This window comes from Talpa occidentalis, unplaced genomic scaffold (genome assembly GCF_014898055.3).
Source record: "Talpa occidentalis isolate TD23 unplaced genomic scaffold, MPIMG_talOcc4v2.1 talOcc4.6, whole genome shotgun sequence".
NCBI lineage: Eukaryota > Metazoa > Chordata > Mammalia > Eulipotyphla > Talpidae > Talpa > Talpa occidentalis.
The window spans coordinates 36721751-36741646 of NW_023604972.1; the positions used below are offsets into that span (position 1 = coordinate 36721751).

General features: G+C 35.5%; 1 protein-coding gene across 1 annotated transcript in view; it reads right to left on the reverse strand.

The window, feature by feature from the left end:
* The window catches only part of TECRL (trans-2,3-enoyl-CoA reductase like), an 88772-nt gene extending 73849 nt beyond the window's left edge, over positions 1-14923 (reverse strand). The window contains exon 1 of the mRNA XM_037530391.1: positions 14690-14923. Coding sequence (XP_037386288.1) covers positions 14690-14923 — 234 coding nt within the window. The remainder of the gene's footprint in view (positions 1-14689) is intronic.
* Positions 14924-19896: the final 4973 nt, after the last annotated feature.

Genomic DNA, 19896 nt, shown 5'->3' on the forward strand with positions numbered 1-19896 from the left:
TATTTTCTTGGGAATTATATAGAGAGAAATTTTTGAAAATTTTATGCCTGCTAAAAAGGAGTAGCATATTCTCTGAATGATTGACTCAGGACTCTATGTTAAAGACCTGATTAAATTAAGGTCAATTTATAACAGGCTTTAATTAAATGAGGTTTATGAGAAACCGATTATAAATCCACATTCAATGGCATACAGACCTGTATTGAGAAATAAAGGATCCAGCTAGACACCCAGCAATTCATCAAATGTCTTTCTACAATAAATCACTAATTATATTACATTTTGAATATAAAAAGTCAAATAACCAATAATTGCAAAGCTTGAAACAAACAAATATGAAGCAACATTTAACGTTTATTTTTGAGGCAGTGCAAGAGAACACTTAAACAGCAATAAGAAAAAAGAGACAGGTAATAAGTCAATTTTTCACAAAATGATGTTAGAAAGATGAGTTTATAAGAAAGCAGAAATACAGCATTCCTTGATTTAAGAGATCAATTCTCAAATAAAATATCTGTTATCTAGATATAGTAGGAAGTTCAAAATTAATCTATCTAAAATAGAACAACTTTCTCATAGGAAAATAAATGAGTGTGGTATTCATACGCCTTATGTGATGACAGGTTGGTCGGCTCAGGTTACTCAGTTGAATCCTGGTAGATCAACAGGGATTGAAAATTACTTGATGACTGTCAGTTTAAAAACCCACTAATAAAACATAATATACTAATGGTATGGAGTCTGAAACGTTTGCACATTTGAAACTCTTAAATTAATCTTTGCCTTCCTTCTAAATTCTCAAGAGGAATCTGTATAACAATATTCCTTCACTTAAAGCCTGAAAGGCAGAGGATGTAAGGCATTTAGAAAAGATAATTTCTACTTTCGGAGTTGCCCTTTCCTGTTAGATATATCCCCTTGATGATCCTTCAGTGTTCTGGAACTGTGTATAACTGAAAAAGACTTTTATAACTGTTCTCAATTTCTTCAATAGAAACAAAATCATTTGGGGGCCACCCTGGTGGCACAGGGGTTAAAGACACAGCACTATCAAACTATCACCAGCCACTGTAGCCAGGGAGATAACCCACATGGCGCAGCAGACCTCTCCTGTCTCCCCTGCTGCTCCCCTCAGCAGTGTATTTCAATAGATCTGCCATTCTGCTCCCCACTCTGTCTTTGGTGAATCTTCTCACTCCCCCACACCTCTGCCCTACACTCCAGTTCTTGTATCCATAAATAAAAAAAGAAAGAAAATCATTTGGGATCAAATAGTACTTTTTTATACCTCTGTTTTGGCTTACACATATTATCTTATGTTGGGTTATTTACATGTGATTACCCATCACAACACTCAACATCCAAATACCACAGAACATATTTTGATAGGTTTAGTTTGATTCCTTACACATAATATGGTTTCTAAATCTTATATATTTTTTTTTAAGTTTCTTAATTTTTTATTTATTTATACAAGCACTGGGTACAGTCAGAAGCATGGGAGGGTGAGAGAATTCACCTGAGCCAGAGGGGAGAGCACAGCAGGCAGACTGACAAAGTACACTGCTGAGGGGAGCAGCCAGCGGCAGGAGAGGTCTGCGCGCGATGTGGGACCCTCGCCCAGCTGCCGGGGATAGAAGTGGCGCTGCAGAGGCTGCGGGCAGCTTCACAACCCAGTGCTTACCCACTGCGCCACCAGGGAGGCCCTTATAAAATTTTTTTTTTTTTTAAATATTAAATTTTATTTTTATATTCCCCCATACAATTGCAAACGCCCCATTCTGACCCCAATCCTTCCCCTCCCGCCCCCCCACCCCCAAAAAGTGTCTCTGGTTCATAGTTTTTTGTTGATTTTGATTTTCACTTTCTTATATTCATTTTCCTGGTCCCTTATTTAAGTTTTCTAGATTCCTGCTATGAGTGAGACCATCCGGTATTTTTCTTTTTCTTTTTGGCTTATTTCGCTGAGCATGATCCCTTCTAGTGCCATCCATGTTGCTGCAAATTGCATGTGTTTATCTTTTTTGAATGCTGAGTAATATTCCATGGTATATATGTACCACATCTTCTTGATCCAGTCATCTATTTTTGGGCATTTGGGTTGTTTCCAAAGCTTAGCTATTGTAAACAGTGCTGCTATAAACATAGGAGTGCAGGTGCTCTTTGGAATTGATGTTTCTGTGTCCTTTGGGTAAATACCTAGGAGTGGAATTGCTGGATCATATGGAAGCTCTATGTTTAGTAGGTCCAGAAATCTCCACACAGCTCTCCATAGTGGTTGGACCAGTTTGCACTCCCACCAACAGTGCACAAGAGTTCCTTTTTCTCCACATCCTCGCCAACATTTGTTGTTGCTAGTTTTTTTAATATGTGCCATTCTCACTGGTGTGAGATGGTATCTCATGGTAGTTTTGATTTGCATTTCCCTGATTACAAGTGATGTTGAACATTTTTTCATATGTCTGTTGGCCATTTGCATTTCCTCTTCAGAGAAGTTTCTTTTTAGCTCTTCTGCCCATTTTTTGACTGGATTATTTTCTTTGTTGTTGCTGAGTCTCATCAGCTCTTTGCAGATTTTTGTGATCAGTCCTTTATCATTAGTGTTGTGTGCAAAAATGTTCTCCCAGTTGGTGGGGTTTCTCTTTGTTTTTGTTATTGTCTCTTTTGCTGTGCAGAAGCTCTTTAATTTGATGTAGTCCCAGCTGTTTATCTTTCTCTTCACTATCACTGCTTTGGGTGATGTGTCTGTAAAGATGTCTTTGATGTGCAAATCCCGTAGTGTTTCGCCTATATTTCCTTCTATGTATTTTATGGTTTCAGGTCTTATGTCTAGTTCTTTAATCCATTTTGAGTTGAATTTTGTGTATGGTGTGAGGTAGTGGTCAAGCTTCATTCTTTTGCATGTAGCGACCCAGTTTTCCCAGCACCATTTATTGAACAAACTTTCTTTGCTCCAATGCATAGTCTTTGCTCCTTTGTCAAAGATTAGTTGACCATAAATCTGTGGGTTTATTTCTGGATTTTCTATTCGATTCCATTGGTCTGTATGTCTGTTCTTGTTCCAATACCATGCAGTTTTGATGATTATGGCTTTGTAGTATAGTTTGAAGTCTGGGAGTGTGATGCCTCCATTTCCTTCTTTTTTTTTCAGTAGAGCTTTGGCTATTCGGGGTTTTTTTGTGATTCCATATGAATTTCATCAATAATTGTTCTATTTCTTTGAAGAATGCCATTGAGATTTTGATTGGAATAGCATTGAATCTGTATATTGCTTTTGGTAGGATGGCCATTTTAATAATGTTTATTCTTCCAATCCATGAGCAGGGGATGTCTTTCCATTTCTTTGTGTCTTCTTCTATTTCTTTTAACAGTGTTTTATAGTTTTCTTTGTATAGGTCCTTTACCTCTTTTGTTAGATTTATTCCCAAATATTTGATTTTTTTTTGTTTCGATAATAAAAGGGGTGGTTTTTTTTGATTTCTTCTTCTTCAGATTTATTGTTTGTGTATAGGAAGGCTACTGACTTTTGCGTGTTGATTTTGTATCCTGCCACTTTACTGAACTGATTGATGAGTTGAATTAGTTTTTCTGTGGAGATTTTGGGGTTCTCTATGTATATTATCATATCATCTGCAAATAGTGATAGTTTGACTTCTTCTTTTCCTATTTGGATTCCTTGGATGTCTTTCTCTTGTCTTATTGCTCTGGCTAGGACTTCCAGTATTATATTGAAAAGCAGTGGTGAGAGTGGACATCCTTGTCTTGTTCCAGATCTTAATGGAATTGCTTTCAGCTTTTCACCATTGAGAATGATACTGGCTGTTGGCTTGTCATAGATGGCCTTTATGATGTTGAGGTATGTTCCTTGTATCCCAAGAATTTCAAGGGCTTTTATCATGAATGGGTGTTGCACTTTGTCGAAAGCTTTCTCAGCATCTATTGATATTATCATATGGTTTTTATATTTCTTTTTGTTGATGTGTTGGATAACGTTGATTGATTTTCGGATGTTAAACCATCCTTGTGCCCCTGGAATGAATCCAACTTGGTCGTGGTGAATTATCTTATGGATACATTGTTGGATTCTGATAGCTAAAATTTTATTGAGGATTTTTGCATCAGTGTTCATTGGGAGATTGGCCTATAGTTTTCCTTTTTTGTGTTGTCTTATTCGGTTTTGGTATTAGTGTAATATTGGCTTCATAGAACGTGTTTGGTATTGTCCCTTCCTTCTCAATTTTTTGGAAGAGTTTGTGAAGGATAGGCACTAATTCGTCTCTGAATGTTTGGTAGAATTCATTTGTAAATCCATCAGGTCCTGGGCTTTTGTTTTTGGGGAGGTTTTTAATTACCATTTCAATTTCGCTGCTTGTAATTGGTCTGTTTAGGTGTTCTATTTCTTCTTTATCTAGCTTTGGGTGATTGTAGAGTTGTAGGAATTTGTCCATCTCCTCTAGATTGTTGAACTTGTTTCCATATAACTGTTCATAGTAGTTACTGATTATTCTTTTGATTTCTGCTGTGTCCGTTGTGATTTCTCCTCTTTCATTTATGATTCTGTGTATTTGTGCTTTCTCCCTTTTTTCCTTTGTGAGCCTGGCTAGGGGCTGTCTATTTTATTTATTTTTTCAAAGAACCAGCTCTTGGTTTCATTGATCCTTTGGATTGTTTTTTTAGTTTCAATTTCATTTATTTCTGCTTTGGTTTTTATTATTTCTTTTCTTCTACTGGTTCTGGGGTTTTTTTGTTGTTCTTTTTCTAGATCTTTGAGCTTCGAGATTAGGTTGTTTCTTTGAGTTCTTTCTTGTTTTTTGATGTGAGCTTCTATTGCTATATATTTTCCTCTTATTACTGCTTTTGCTGCATCCCATACATTTAGGATATTGGTGTCCTCCTTGTCATTCAATTCAAAGAATCTTTTAATTTCTTCTTTGATCTCCTCGTTAGTCCAGTGGTCTTCCAGTAGTGTGGCTTTTAATCTCCATGAGGTAGGATAGTTCCTTGCCTTCTTTTTATGATTTATTTCTAGTTTGATGCCTTCGTGGTCAGAAAAGATGGTTGGTATGATTTCAATCTTGGTGTATCTGTTGATGTTTGTCTTGTGCCCCAGTATGTGATCGATCCTGGAGAATGATCCGTGTGCGCTTGAGAAAAATGTGTACTCCGTTTTTTTGGGTTTAGTGTTCTATAGATGTCTGTTAAGCCCAAATGCTCTAGGTCCTTATTTAGAGCTTTAGTTTCTTTACTTATTTTTTGTCTTGTTGATCTATCCATTGTTGATAGTGGTGTGTTGAAGTCTCCCACTAGGTGTGTGTTTTCTCTGATGTCTGTTTTCAGAGAGGACAACAGTTGTCTGATATATTTTGGTGCTCTTTCGTTTGGTGAGTATATGTTAATGAGTGTTATTTCTTCTTGAAGTATTGTCCCCTTAATCATAATGTAGTGACCATTGGGGTCTCTTTTTATTTTTTTGAGTTTGAAGTCTGTTTTATCTGATATAAGTATAGCTGTTCCTGCTTTCTTTTTTGGCCCATTTGCTTGTAGGATTGTTTTCCATCCTTTGACTTTGAGCCTATTTTTATCTTTTGTAGCTAAATGTGTTTCCTGGAGACAGCAAAAGGTTGGGTTTTGTTTCTTAATCCAGGCTGCAACTCTGTGTCTTTTTATTGAAGAGTTTAGTCCATTTACATTTAGAGTTAATATTGATATGTTAGCATCTGTATTTGCCATTATGTTTGTCTTTCCTTTGATTTTATTTATTTATTCTTTTAATAACTTTTTTTTTTTTTTTTTTTTGGTCTTCTTTCGTTGTTATTCGTCCCTCTGAGGTTCTGGCTTTAGGATTCCTTGTAGTATTTTTTGGAGTGGGGGTTTAGTCGCAATGAAATTCCGGAGTTTCTCTTTGTCTGGGAAGGTCCATATTCTTTCTTCATGGAGGAAAGAGACCTTGCGGGATAGAGTATTCTTGGTTGGCATCTGTTTTCTTGGAGTCTGTTGACTATGTCCCTCCACTCTCTCCTTGCCCGTAGTGTTTCTTCAGAGAAGTCTGATGTCAGCCTGATTGGTTTTCCTTTGAATGTTATCTGTTTCTTCCCTCTTGTCAGCTTCATTATTTTTTCCTTGTCCTGGATTCTTGGGAGCTTTACTATTATGAGTCTTGCTGTGTTTTTCCTTTCGTCGTGGAAGTTTGGTGTTCTTCTTGCTTCTTGTATATCAATTTTCAGCTCCTTCTTCGCATTTGGGAAGTTCTCTTCAATTATATCCATGAATATTTTCTCTGTTCCTACATCTCTCTCCTCTCCTTCTGGAATTCCTATAACTCTTATATTTCCTTTCCTCATGGAGTCAGATAGTTCCCGAAGTCTTTCTTCATTCTTTTTCCTTCGTACTTCTCTTTCCTTTTCTGTTTTGGTTCTTTTTATTTCTGTGTCTTCAAGATTACTTACTCGTTCTTCCATTTCATCTATTCTGCTTTCATTGCTTTTCCCAGAGTTCTTTAGTTCCTCCATTAATTCTTTGATCTCCTTCATTTCTCTTACTTCCCTCTTTAGGGACTCAATTTCCTTCTTCTGATCTATCACTTTTTTAATCATGGCAATTTTAAATTCTCTTTCTGGAAGGCTCAGAAGTTCTTCCAAGTTGCTGTCGTTGCAATCTGGGGAGTGGTTTTCTTTTTGTGGTGTGCTTCTTTCCTGAGGAGTTTTTAGGTTGCGTGTGGTTCTTCTACTCCCTACTGTCTGTTTTCTAATTTGTCGTATGCGTTGGGACACTGTGTTGCTCGGACTGACTGACATCTTGGGTGAACTTCTCCGCTCCCCTCTGGCTCTTCCAGGAGCCATCTCTGTCTTCTGGGGGAGCTTTCTGCTGGTTTTAGGCAGTTTTTACTGAAGAAATGTCCCTGTTCTCAAATGGCGAAGCGGGATGCAGTCCCTGCGCCTCCGGTTTCAGGCACACTCTTCTGCGCACCCGGTCTGCCCCGGACGTGGGTGCCTGCTCCCTCTGTGGGCTCAGACTGCTGGTCGGAAGGGGCCTGGCGTGGAATAACTTCCCGGCTGGCCACTGGGTCCTCCAGAAACCTTCTGCCCTTTTCAAGCAGTCTTAAGAAATGTCCTGTTTTATAGGGTGTTAGTGACTTTTTTTTTCCTGGTCACTAGGTGGCGCCAGAGATCTCTCCTATTGTCCTTGGGGGGCTGTTTTTCGCCTCCCCCCACCCCGTGGGACAGAGAACAGAGCGGGAATGGTAGGGTACACCTCAACAGCTTTGGGGTGCTGTGTCTGCCTTGTGCCCCACCGTCGTGGAGAACCCACGCCCCGAATTTTCGTGCCCCGGGTCTCAGTTCAAAGCCCTCAGTTCCAGGCCGCGGGCTGTAGCCCAGTTCAGTGGTGCGGGAATGGCGCCTTTTGCACCGCTCCCGTGCCTGGGCGCCTGGTTCCAGCTCACTCAGGGAGGGACCTTCACCTCAGTGAGGACCTCCGTGCGTCTCCCCGCAAGCCTAGGTCGTCTCCCCGCAAGCCTAGGTCGCAGGCGCGGGGACCTGGGCAGCCGCGATCCAGGTCTGCACTTGCTTTTCAAGCGCACCGAGCGCGCGCGTTCCGCGCCAGCTTACCGGCAGCCCGGGCTGTGTGCGCGTCTCCCGGGGTCTTTGTTCTTCTCTAATGGCACCCGGAGCCGTTCGCTCACCGCCGCGGCGGATCCTGCAGGGTTCGCCTCAGCTCCCGTTCACGGGGTGTGGTGGCTGCAATAGTTCCTTTCCACTCCCAGTCCCGCTTGCTGCGTCGTTTGTTCTTGTGGGCCGTTTTGGTTTGTTGTTTCCTCCTCTCTGCCGGTCGGAGAGTGCCGCCTCTGTGGGCGGGGGAGGGGAGCAGGGTTCTGCCCCTTATAAAATTTTTTAAAAACATGCAAGCCTATTAATTTTCTTCTTCCATTTTCTTTCCTTCTCAATGGGAAAAAGGCCTGTTTTTAATTGTATAATACATCCCTCTTAGTTTATTTTGACTCATGGTTAGCTTTTCTTCTTTTGTGCCATGTATAAATTTCCATGGAAAATAGTTTTTATGTACTTTCATTCATTTACCTAAAATCTTAATTACAAGATATCTCTGTATTCATAACACAAATCTTTGAAGGTTACTATTTTATCTTGATTGTCAAGAAAATGTGATATACGGAATGAAATCCAAGAGTTGCCTGGATATGACATGCTCTAATTTTGCATCCAAGAAATACTTATATTTATAACAGAATCAAGGCCATTTGATCAACTTGAATTATAACAATAAGGAAAAGACCATTTCCGTATCATCTATGTAATTTCACTGTCTTCCATATCATAGTGCTTTAACTATATAGGACAAATTATCACTTAAACAAAATTGACCATATTATGGACTAGGAAATTTGTAATATACAATGAATACCAATTAAGAGAAAAAATAAAATACTTATTTATCAAACACAAGCCTTGTTATTGTTTTTTTTTTAATCAAACAAGCACAATCTTTTTCTTTTAGATTTTGATGATAGCTCACAAATACCCATTTCCAACTACTAGATTATGTAATGTATATAGTGGAGATTTTTAACAAATTGTTATTTACTGGGACAATAAATACATCTAGGTAATAGTAAATAGCATACAAAGGGGTTGTCATGTCTCTCAATTGCCCCATGAGAAATTAATATGAATTGAACATATCCTGAAGGAGCATTCTGGGGTGAAGAATAAAATTTGTCCAAAACTCATAGAATGGGAACTACAAAATGTGATTTTGAGTAGGTGATTAAATTATTGAATGATGGAATAATAAAAAATCGTTAGAAAATAATCCCAAGAATATGAATTGAACTGAGTCATTGTAGAGTCGAAGAATGAAAAGTTTGGAACAAGCATGTTTGGAAGTCTTCAGTTACCTACAAAAGAAAGGAAACTTAATTCTCCTATGATTATTAGTTGTCATTCTCAAATACAGACTGATTTTTTTCTCCAAAATCTTTCTGCTAAAAAACAATCTAATTAAATTCAACAATGTGCACCACAGAATTTAACACAAGGGATACTTTTAGTATTTCCGTGTCCTTCTTAAATGAATTTGACACCACTGATATCTTCTTTCTCACTCAAATATTCTTATAAGCTTTTGTGCTTTTCTTCCATAAGATGAATAAAATATATGAGGATAGGGACTGTATTAGTTTGAGCTTATGCATTATCTTTAACTCCTAATAGAACAGTTGACAAATATGTGAACAAATATCTCTCAATTAATACTCTAATTTATTGTGGTATTCCAAATTGTCAAAATAGAGAGTTGGAGAAACACTAAATCTGGTAAATTTCAATTTCTCTCTTTCTAAGTGCAATCTCTAAAACTTATTCATCTAGTTCAACCTTCTAAACGGTGATGGTGATAAATTCATATGGGAAAATGTAAATTTAAATATAAACAATAAACTATGTTTGTTTTACAAATATTATTCATGAATTGCTTTATAGATATATTTATTCTTCTCTACTATTACATTGATTATCAATATTTATATCTCTACTGGCATCTTTCATTTCCTCTATAAAAGGCAATAATAATTGTTTTATAGAAAATAGTAAGGGACAGAGATATTGCATCATGACCAAGAAAAAGAGAAGGCAGTCAGATTTATATTAAAATTCATTTCTATCTGAATCCAAACTCAAAAGTTTGTTTTAGTATATCACACTACATAATAAGTAGGAGAAAGGGAACCTGAGGAGGAAGCAGGAAAAATGGGACATTTATGGGAGGATGAGGGATAGAGGAGGAAAGATGAAGAAAAAATAGAAAGGAAGGAGTGGTAGACAAAGACGAATAGAAAAAAAAGAATTTATTGCTATTTACATATATATGAAAGCCTGAAAACTGCCATGAGACTATTTTAAAGCAAGTGTCATTCTCATTTTACAGATGAACAAATTCAGGCATAAATATGCTAAGAAGCATGACCAAGGTAAAAGTGACAAGTAAAAAATGAAAGCATCTCAAAATTTCAAATTACCATATTAAAAGAGCAATTTTTATGCAGTTCTACTACTCTGTAAATATACTATTTTTTGGTAAAAATTGGTATTTTTGAGATTAGAAGGGCTAGAGAATTATTGAATGCTTAAATTTTTTGTAAGTCTTTGAAAATGCTTTTGAGAGTTTTGACATAGAAAAAATAAAACAATAGAAGAATGAAGCTCTTGAGGTCAAGTTTCTTGGAGAAAAGATTAAAGAAAAAAGAATGGGCTGATACTGGAAACATTCATCAACTTTAGCTTTTAGAGTTTTTGCCAGTGCTCTTGAATCATCGACTTATCATGAGATAAGCGTCTGACATTTTACACAAAAGAAGTGAGACAGGGATAGTTAGTAACTGAAAACATTCATAGTTCCATTTTTTAATGTATTTTCTATATATTTTGATGTTCCAATAAAGGCTTAAGAATGATATATAATAATATTTTAAATCTGTTATCCATTTGATCACCCTTGATAATCATTTTATTTTAATTATTAATGGGAAATACCTAAATCGGTTAATTTAATATCTCCATCTGCATTGTTTTATTATCTGTTAGTAAGTTATATGCTAACACAATGTTAAATTTTATGCATCTTTCTGGGGACAACCAGGAGGAATTTAGCCATTCGATGGAATGGTTTAATTAAATGTCTTTTTTTGTAATATATTTACATTTATTCCATTGATAATTTCATTTAGAAAATGTAAAAATGTATACTCAAGCATTGTAGTCAAGACTATCAAGACTATCGCTGCTAAGCATGAGTGTATTGTCAAGACTATCACTGCTAAGCATGATTGTATTGTCAAATCCACTTATCACTCGATTATGCACCAATTTATTATATATGTTACGTAATACAATGAATTATATCGTTAAAATCTTTGTGTCGAGCACAATCTTAATGTTGGAGATAGAGCAATGAAACAAAAAGTAGAGTTGTCGTACAAGGAGTAGGCCAAACAAAATGCAAAATAAAAAGAGGAACGTGAACAATATGTTAAGTGATGATAAGTACTAGTGAAATAAAAATAGAGCAGGGACAGGTACAAGATAATATTGGCATATTTTTCTAATATTAAATAGATATCTGGGAAAGGTCCTCAAAGAAGATGCTGATTTGTTTTGAGGAGGGAATATTATCCAACATCACTTAACAGGTTGGTTCTGGTTGCTATGTAGGGAATATTTTGAAGGTACTAAGGACAGAGGCAGAGAAATGATTTAGGAGTGCTGGCAGTAGAGGTGGTAAAAATTTGTCAGCGCCGGATATATTTGAAGGTATCACTAGGAAGATGAACTGTATGCCAAGTGTGAGACTAAAAGATGAGTCATGATTCCTGTAAGTGTTTGGCCATATACTGACTTGGAAAACTCTGTGGAAAATTTTTTTGGGAGAACAAATGTTTGGTTTTAGATTTACTAGGAGTGGTATGTCTAGGAAACATTCAAACAGATAGACACCTGATACATAGATACGTAAATAAAAGGATTTGGAATGAGGAGAACAATGTGAGTTGAAATTATATGTTTATCAGTCATCAATAGGCAGATGATATTTAGAGTTTATTGGTCTCAATAGGTAAATGACCAAAGATAGTGGAAGTTCTGATGACTGAATTGGTGACAGGCCACACACAATAAGGCAGATGATGAAGTAGCAAAAAGACAGTAAAGAAAATGAAGTAAGCTTTAAAAAAAAAAAATGATTGTGTTATCCTGGAATTCAAATAGCAAAAATGTGTTAAGGAGGTGGATGTGATTAGTTGTGGCAAATGTTGCATATACACAGAATAAGATACACCTGAAAAATGGTCTTTGGATTTAGAAAGATATTCACCACCAGCTAACAGGTGATGTCATCGAGTTCATATTTTGAGAAGTGATGGGAAACGGGGTGGATTTAGGAGAAGGAAATGCAGGCAGAAAATATGAACTGTAGCTGAAAATAATGAGCAAATATTACTAAACTATATATCCTACTCAAGATATTTGGAAATTTATATCTAAAGTAAGCATGTCAATGGATAATTATTAAGAAGTTAAGTATAGGGTCTCCCTGGTGACACAAGGGGTTAAGATGCAACCTATGAAGATGTCTACAGCCACTGAGTTAGATTCCTGGCAGGCCAGGGAGCACCCCACATGGCGCATCAGACCTGTCCTTACTTGCCTGCTGCTCCCCTCAGCAGTGTACTTCAGTCAATCCGCCTGTTCTGTTCCCCATTCTGTCTCTGGTGAATCCTCTCACTCCCCCCACACCTCTGGCCTGTACCCCAGTTCTTGTATGCATAAATAAATAAATCTTTAAAAAAAAGAAGTATAAATTTTGTTCTATTATCACAAAGTTAATCATTTCATATTTTTCCTTTGATTTTGTGGATTTTTATCTCACAGAATGATTTTAAAAATTAAATGTACATATGTATACACATATATACATGTATATGTGTAAATGTATAAACATACAAAAATTGTATGTATACATATATACAGTCTCCTTTATGTCCAAGGCACTATGATATTATATGCTTTATATACATATAAAATTGTAAAATTCCTTATTTCCATATATATGTATATATGTTATATATAATTGTAAAATTCTTTATCTTTCATATATATATGAATTATTCTTTTCACTGTAAGCTTACAGAATAGATTTTATTAGCCTATTTCTAAATAATTGTTCTGGGGACCAGCAATTATGAGTTTCTTGAGCCTTGATAGATATAATTGATGTAGCAGGGATTCATTCTGGATATGCTTAGTTCCAAAGTACATGACATTTAACTTTTACTACTTTATAATACTGCATTTATTAAAAAACAGGGACTAAGTCACAAGCAATATTTCTTTTGCATGCTAGGTAGTACCAATTCCAATAAAAAGCACTTAATATGACTTTAATAAATAGCTGTTAATTTGTGTAAGAAAAATAATATCTAAACAACTAATAAAATTATTGTTTCTCATGTTTACAGATATGAACTGCTAGGAATCATGAAATAAAACATTGCAAATTAATCCAGATATTTTCCTTCAAATGTCTTGCCATACAATGATACAATTTACCAAATTACTAAACTAAAATAGGACAAAGTAAAATCCCAAATCAAATATTTGATTATCGTAAGTTGCAAATCATATGATCCTGATTGTGCAATAAAGAAAGGTGTGAATTCCAAAATTAATCCCCTAACTAGCTACTGAATTTCCCTCAAGGTTTGCCATTTGAGATGCAAATACCAGCACTTTTAGAGTTCAAAAGTGAGATTCCTAAGTGAAATGCTTATCTCTAAAGGATACTGGCTCTCTACATGCTTAATATTTTTGCAACTTAATACTAGAAATGGAAAATGCCATGTTTTCGCTTTAAATACAATGTCAATAGCAGAAAATTTAATGAAAATAATTGGGAGCTCATCAGTTTCTCCTTTAAGGTGTGGGTGGCTTTATTGTCAACATTTAGAAATTTATCACAAAGGACACAATAAGTAATCTCATTTTATAATCGTGGTCTTTGGAAATTCTTCACTAATTTATATCCACACATGCATTGTCTTGTTTCTCAATTTTTATTTGTATTTTCTAATAAATTCTAAACTTTCAATAGTGAGATATTATAAACATCAGCAACTTCTGAATGAGATTTTTATTTTTTGTCTTATTCTTGTTAATATAAAAAAGTAAAAACTTTATCGATATACTAAAATACAGATAAATGATAACATGCTTGAAATTGATGTTAACATTATAATGCATGTATATAAATTACATAAACCACATTGGTAAAATAGAAAATTAATTTGATTTAGAGTTGCTCAAAAAATGGTTTTGTAGCTCTATGTTTCACTTAGCACCTATATGAATTGTAAAATTTCTTATCTTTCATTTTGATCTGCAAATAAAAGTCTATATTACTCAACAAACAGACTGGTCATAGTGGTATATTACTAAATAAAAAATAAAATTATCTTCCTGGTAATTGAAAACAGTATACAACTTTCTCCTTTGCTTTTCCTCTAACCTCTAAATTTCTGAGGCAATAAGGAAATACATATTTATCTTCCCTAGTGAAAAATAGGAAATATGATTATTGATAGGTAACATTAAGCAAAACATCCTTTTTAGGAAATTGAACACTGTTGTTCATATAGTAATCTTATCATAAAAAAAGAAATGTGTGTTTTCAAGACAAATTAACCAATTCTAAATAATTTTAATGAGTAGTTTTGATCATATATGCTAAAAATAATTTCTAGTAATTTTGGTGGCTTTTTGTCTGATATTTTCCACAAACACTATTAAATCACTTTGATAATTTGAATATACAATGAAGTGCATAAAGATAAAATCCTACAGATATTTTGTCAAGTAGTTAAGTGCATAAGTACTGGAAGTTTTACCTCTTGCTAGTGACCAACATAAGAGGAAAAGAGAAACTAATAATTATTAACTACTATATAAATTGAATATGAAAAATGAGTGAAAATCTTCTACTAGAACAATGTAAAAAGCATCTATCCTACTTATAATAAAATTAGCATTAAATTTAGGAATATCTTTAGAAAACCCTCATTAGTACATAATTAAATGTTCAACAATTTAGGTGTAGATGAGATAAAATTTAAATAAATAAAACTCACCTTATCCACAATGCATATCTGCTTTCTCGTTTGAGCATCAAGTATTTCAATCTCAAAGTGAGTAGTTTTTGAATGTTTAACTGCTGGAGTTGATTTCAGAGGGCCTGCTGATAGTACAAGTTGAGACAAAGAATGAAAATTTTTTTTATCATTCTTCAATATGGACCATGTAGCTCCTTGGGAAAATAGTTCTTTCTTGCATTCCGAAGCAAGAGACTTATCCCTTTTGAACATTGTGTGAACTACCAGGAGAATCTGTCATGTCAGCGGGAGACACTTGCAAGTGTATTCCCTTGCACCAGTTAAATTACTGCTGGTGAAACCAGGAAAGGTCAAGTGGCATGCCATTCCAAGAGTTAAGTTTTATTTAGCAGGCTTAAAATAATAACTGATCTCCTTTCTATATATAACACTATTGTGAATTGCTGCATTTAAAGGATTATTCTACCAGCAGGGTTAAAATTATTTTTTGTTTAATTCTTTTTACACTGTTTCTTTTTTATTTCTTTTTTTTTTTTTGAGTAACTTTTTTTTTTAAAGATTTATTTATTTATTTGTTTGCTTATTTATTTATTTATTTATTCAAGCACTGGGTACAGTCAGAAGAGCGGGAGGCTGAGAGAATTCATCAGAGTCAGAGAGGAGAGCAGACCAGGCAGACTGACGAAGTACACTGCTGAGGGGAGCAGCGGGCAGCAGGAGAGGTCTGCGCGCCATGGGGACCCTCCTCCTTCTTTCCTTGCTTTATAATTTCGGATACAAGTTCCTCATAAGAAGAAGCAGTGTAAGGGTCTCCCCGTTGGTACAGCGGTTGAGCGCTGGGTTGCGAAGCTGCCCGCAGCCTCTGCAGAGCCAGTTCGATCCGGGGCTGCTCCCCGGCCACCAGAGGAGGGTCCCGCATGGCCCACAGACCTCTCCTGCCGCCCGCTGCTAGCCCGCTGCTCCCCTCAGCAGTGTACTTCGGTCCTTCTGCCTGCTCTGCTCCCTGCTCTGGCTCTGGTGAATTCTCTCACCTTCCCGCGCTTCTGATTGTACCCAGTGCTTGTATAAATAAATAAATAAATAAATCTTTAAAAAAAAAAAATTTCCCATTCCATTCTCTTCCCTGCTCCTGTCTCTATGAATTTGACTATCCAGTTTATATATAAAGCAATCTTATAATGTATGCCCTCTGTTATCTACTTTACTTCATTTAATTTAATGTCTTTAAGTTCAAGTGTTACACTTTCATTAGTTTGTTTTTTTTTTTCTTTCTTTCTTTCATTAGTTTTTAAGCCTTTTAAAATAATATTCCAGGGCCTCCCCGGTGCTACAGTGGTTGAGCGCTGGGCTGCTCTGAAGCTGCCCACAGCCTCTGCAGCGCTGGTTCATTCCTGGCCACTGGCGAGGGTTCAACCTGGCATGGAGACCTCTCCTGTAGCTCCCGCTGCTCCCTTCAGCAGTGTATTTTGTCAGTCTGCCTGTTCTGTTCCCTGCTCTGACTCTGGTGAATTCTCTCACTCTCCCAGGCTTCTAACTATACCCAGTGCTTGTATAAATAAAAATAAATAAATCTTTAAAAAAAAAAAACATATTCACAATGATATGTATTTAAAATCAGCATATGCTATCCTCTTAGGGGGAAAAGGATGTCCTAAAGCTAATTCCATACAGGCTTTGTGGACTCCACCCCCACTCTAGATCAAAGCCAAAAGACATTGGGAGAGACAAATCCCATACCACCAAAGGGAAGGTGCTGGAAACTGAGGGTGGGGTTAAGCAGCCAGGTTTGGTATAAAACCAGACACGTGGGCTTTGGGGAAATACCCTTTTTTTGGCTCTCAGCCAGCTCACAGCGCACGGCCAGCTCTGAGAATGCCATTGGGTTTCCAGGTCAGTGGATATGGTAGGACACATTAAAGATTTTATTTCCCCATTTTCTCCCTGAGTTGTACATTTCCTCAGTTCCCTTTCCCTTGTAAATAAACCTTTTATTAACCTTTTGTGCATGCCTGCAGTGGAGTATTAATAAGTCCCTTTTAAGCGCGCTGGTGAGGACCCACAGCAACCCGTTTTATATCGGGGCTGCTCCGTAACAATCCTATATAGTTAAATTTAAAAACAGTACTTTATTATGTAATATTTTTAAGGCTGACTATGGTAAAGACTTGTGTCATGCTTTGCTTATGTAATATAAAATATAACATCTGACACAAAATGATGACTTTTTCACTTCATATAGGGACTATATAGAAATAATTTTATAATTTAACAGGTCTCCCCTGGTGGCGCAGCGGTTGAGCACTGGGCTGTGAAGCTGCCTGAAGCCTCTGCAGTGCCAGTTCGATCCTCCTCCGGCGAGAGTCCCACATGACGTGCAGACCTCTCCTGCTGCGCCTGCTGTTCCCCTCAGCAGTGTACTTTGGTCCTTCTACCTGTTCTGCTTCCTGCTCTGGCTCTGGTGAATTCTCTCAGCCTCCTGTGCTTCTGACTGTACCCAGTGCTTGTATAAATAAATAAATAAATATTTAAAAAAAAAAGAAATAATTTTATAATTTAAGAAAAAGGAAATAAATCTTATTTTAACACTTCTACACATTTTATATCTTTGGAAAATCCTTTATTTTATATTCAAAAACAGCACTAAACATCACATTTACCATATCACTCACGTACAGCAAATGTAAATAATCTCAGAATGAACAAATAAAAAATAATAACTGAAAAAAGAGGATTATGAAAGATAATATCTTAAGTGCTTATACAATAAATCTTATACAATAAATACAATTGAAAGGAATTAAAAAATATATCATGACTGATTCAAAAGTATGTTATAGAAAAATATTCTGGGAAGTTGTCAATGAAAAGATCAAATATAAAATGACTGAAATTATAGAGAGGGAAATCTATAAATGTGTATGAGGTTTTAATTTTTATTTTTGTAATTAAATATTATTTAATTTCTAACTGCATATAATGCACTAAAATGAATTTGCACATTGTTCAGTTATTTTCATGCACGGAACCACTTCATACTTTTAATATTTAAAAAAATATTATTTAATATACAATATGTATTATAGCATATGATATGTGAATGCATTTACACACACATACTCACATGCAAACACACAAAGTTTTGTGCAATTTTATGGTGCCAATTGTTCAGGACTCAAAATTTGGAGTCAGTTTATATCTCTTTCTCCCAGACCTCAAATCTTACACTCAGATCTAGAAAATCAACTTCACATTTACGAACCCCATAGCTGTTTTCAAATCATCAATCTCACTTATATTTTTTTCCCCACAATGATCTCCCTGTATCGATAATGGCAAATATCTAGTATCTTTTAATACAGGAACTAGAGTGATAAGGCACTATATTAAAGCAGTTAATGCAATAATCTGTTCACCATAACAGTTTCTGCTTTATCTAAAGAAAAAGCCAAACTTTTCTACAAAAGTCTACAAATCTCTGAAACATAAATCATCCTGTTATATCTGATCTCATTCCCTAATCTATCTATAATGTCTCAAACAGAGTGTGGCATACAGTAGGTAATCAATAAGCATGTATTAAATAAATAGATGAAAAATCAATAAATGTGTCTTGAAGGTGTGAGCAGAATGATGTGACACTAATTGCATGTGGAAGTGAACTCTGATTATTATTTAAAATGACATAATTACAACCAATATTACTACTATTTAGGAATAGTGTTAATGTTTTTAAAAGAATTGTTGCTTTATCTTCAAGGCAAAGTATAATTTCTGGCATATAGTAAGTACTCTAATTGTTTTTGCAAGAACAAATAGTCACTTGAATGAATTATCCTCCGTAAATTGAAACAATCATACTGACTTAAAAATTAATAGTCACGAATATATGGAGGTAAATAAATTTATTTTTAGAGTCAAATGTTGAGGGCTAGCATAGAGAAAAACAGACTAGTACAAAAAGTAATACAGACTAGTACAAAGCAGCCAGTCAGCTGCTTTCACTGCCATCCAAAATAAAAAGCCCATCTTATATACCTTTATAACATGCAGGGTTTTGGTTTTTTTTTTTTTTTAATAGAAAAAATAAATCACACTAAAAGGGCAATTAAAGTGACAAAATAGTATTTATGCGTGCAGGCGTATGATAATTTTCTAACACCTCTGTGGAAAGGGACATGCAGGCTTGCATTCAGGAGATACTTATCTTTAAGCCAGACAAAACTTATGTGTGAAAAATGCAAGAACTAAGAGATAAAATTCATCACAAGAAATGTCTCCTTTTTCATTTGTTTGTGGACCTGTAGGCATGCTTCTCTAGGTGGTGTCAGCATAGACAGGGTGCTAGAACAGGGCACACAAAAACTTCAGGGCACTTCACAGTTGATAACTCTTCCTACTTTTCCTTGGGAAACTCTAAACTTCTGCAGGTTATTTTATCTGTACCCAAATTTGCAAATTTACTTCCATATTCATATATTACAATAAAGTAGTTACTAAAATTTAAGAACATTTTAGAAGTAAGAAGGAACTTATGATAAAAACGATACTTTTAATCTGTGCTTAATAAATCCTAGAAAACACTGAATATTGGGATTGGATGGGTACATGAGAATAAGTAGTCAAAGACATACCACTTGTACAGGATTTTTTTTTCTGTCAGTGCATATGAGAGAATCTTATATATACCAGGTACAGGGAATTGTAATTTAGAAAATTAAGAACAGAATAGCAAACTATATATCAAGGGGTGCTATTCTTGGACCCAGGCACATATGTTATAAAAGATGTGTTTAGGAAATGGCATTATTTATTGGAAATAGTAAGGGTTCAAATGTTCCTTGTCATCTCAAACTTCCCATTACCTGTCACATTTTGATAACATTATGAATTTAACACATAACTTATGAAATCGAATAGGGCAATGAATATATAAAATAAATAGAGAAGTTTCAAAAAAATAGAGGCCATTCAATATAAAGCTATAATTTAATATATAAATGTTGGCCTCTAACATCAGATCTATACCTTTTTTCACTCCATCAGCCTACTCAAGCATTTGAAGTATTCCTTCTCTACATTTTCAAACATAAATGGTTATAATACTGGTTCACAAGGAAATAAAATTTACTCATAGTAACTACACTGATGAGCAGTCAGAGTTCTAAACTAGTTCAGTTGAGTCCCCAAACAATCTGCAAGAATATTATCCTTTACTTATGTAAAGT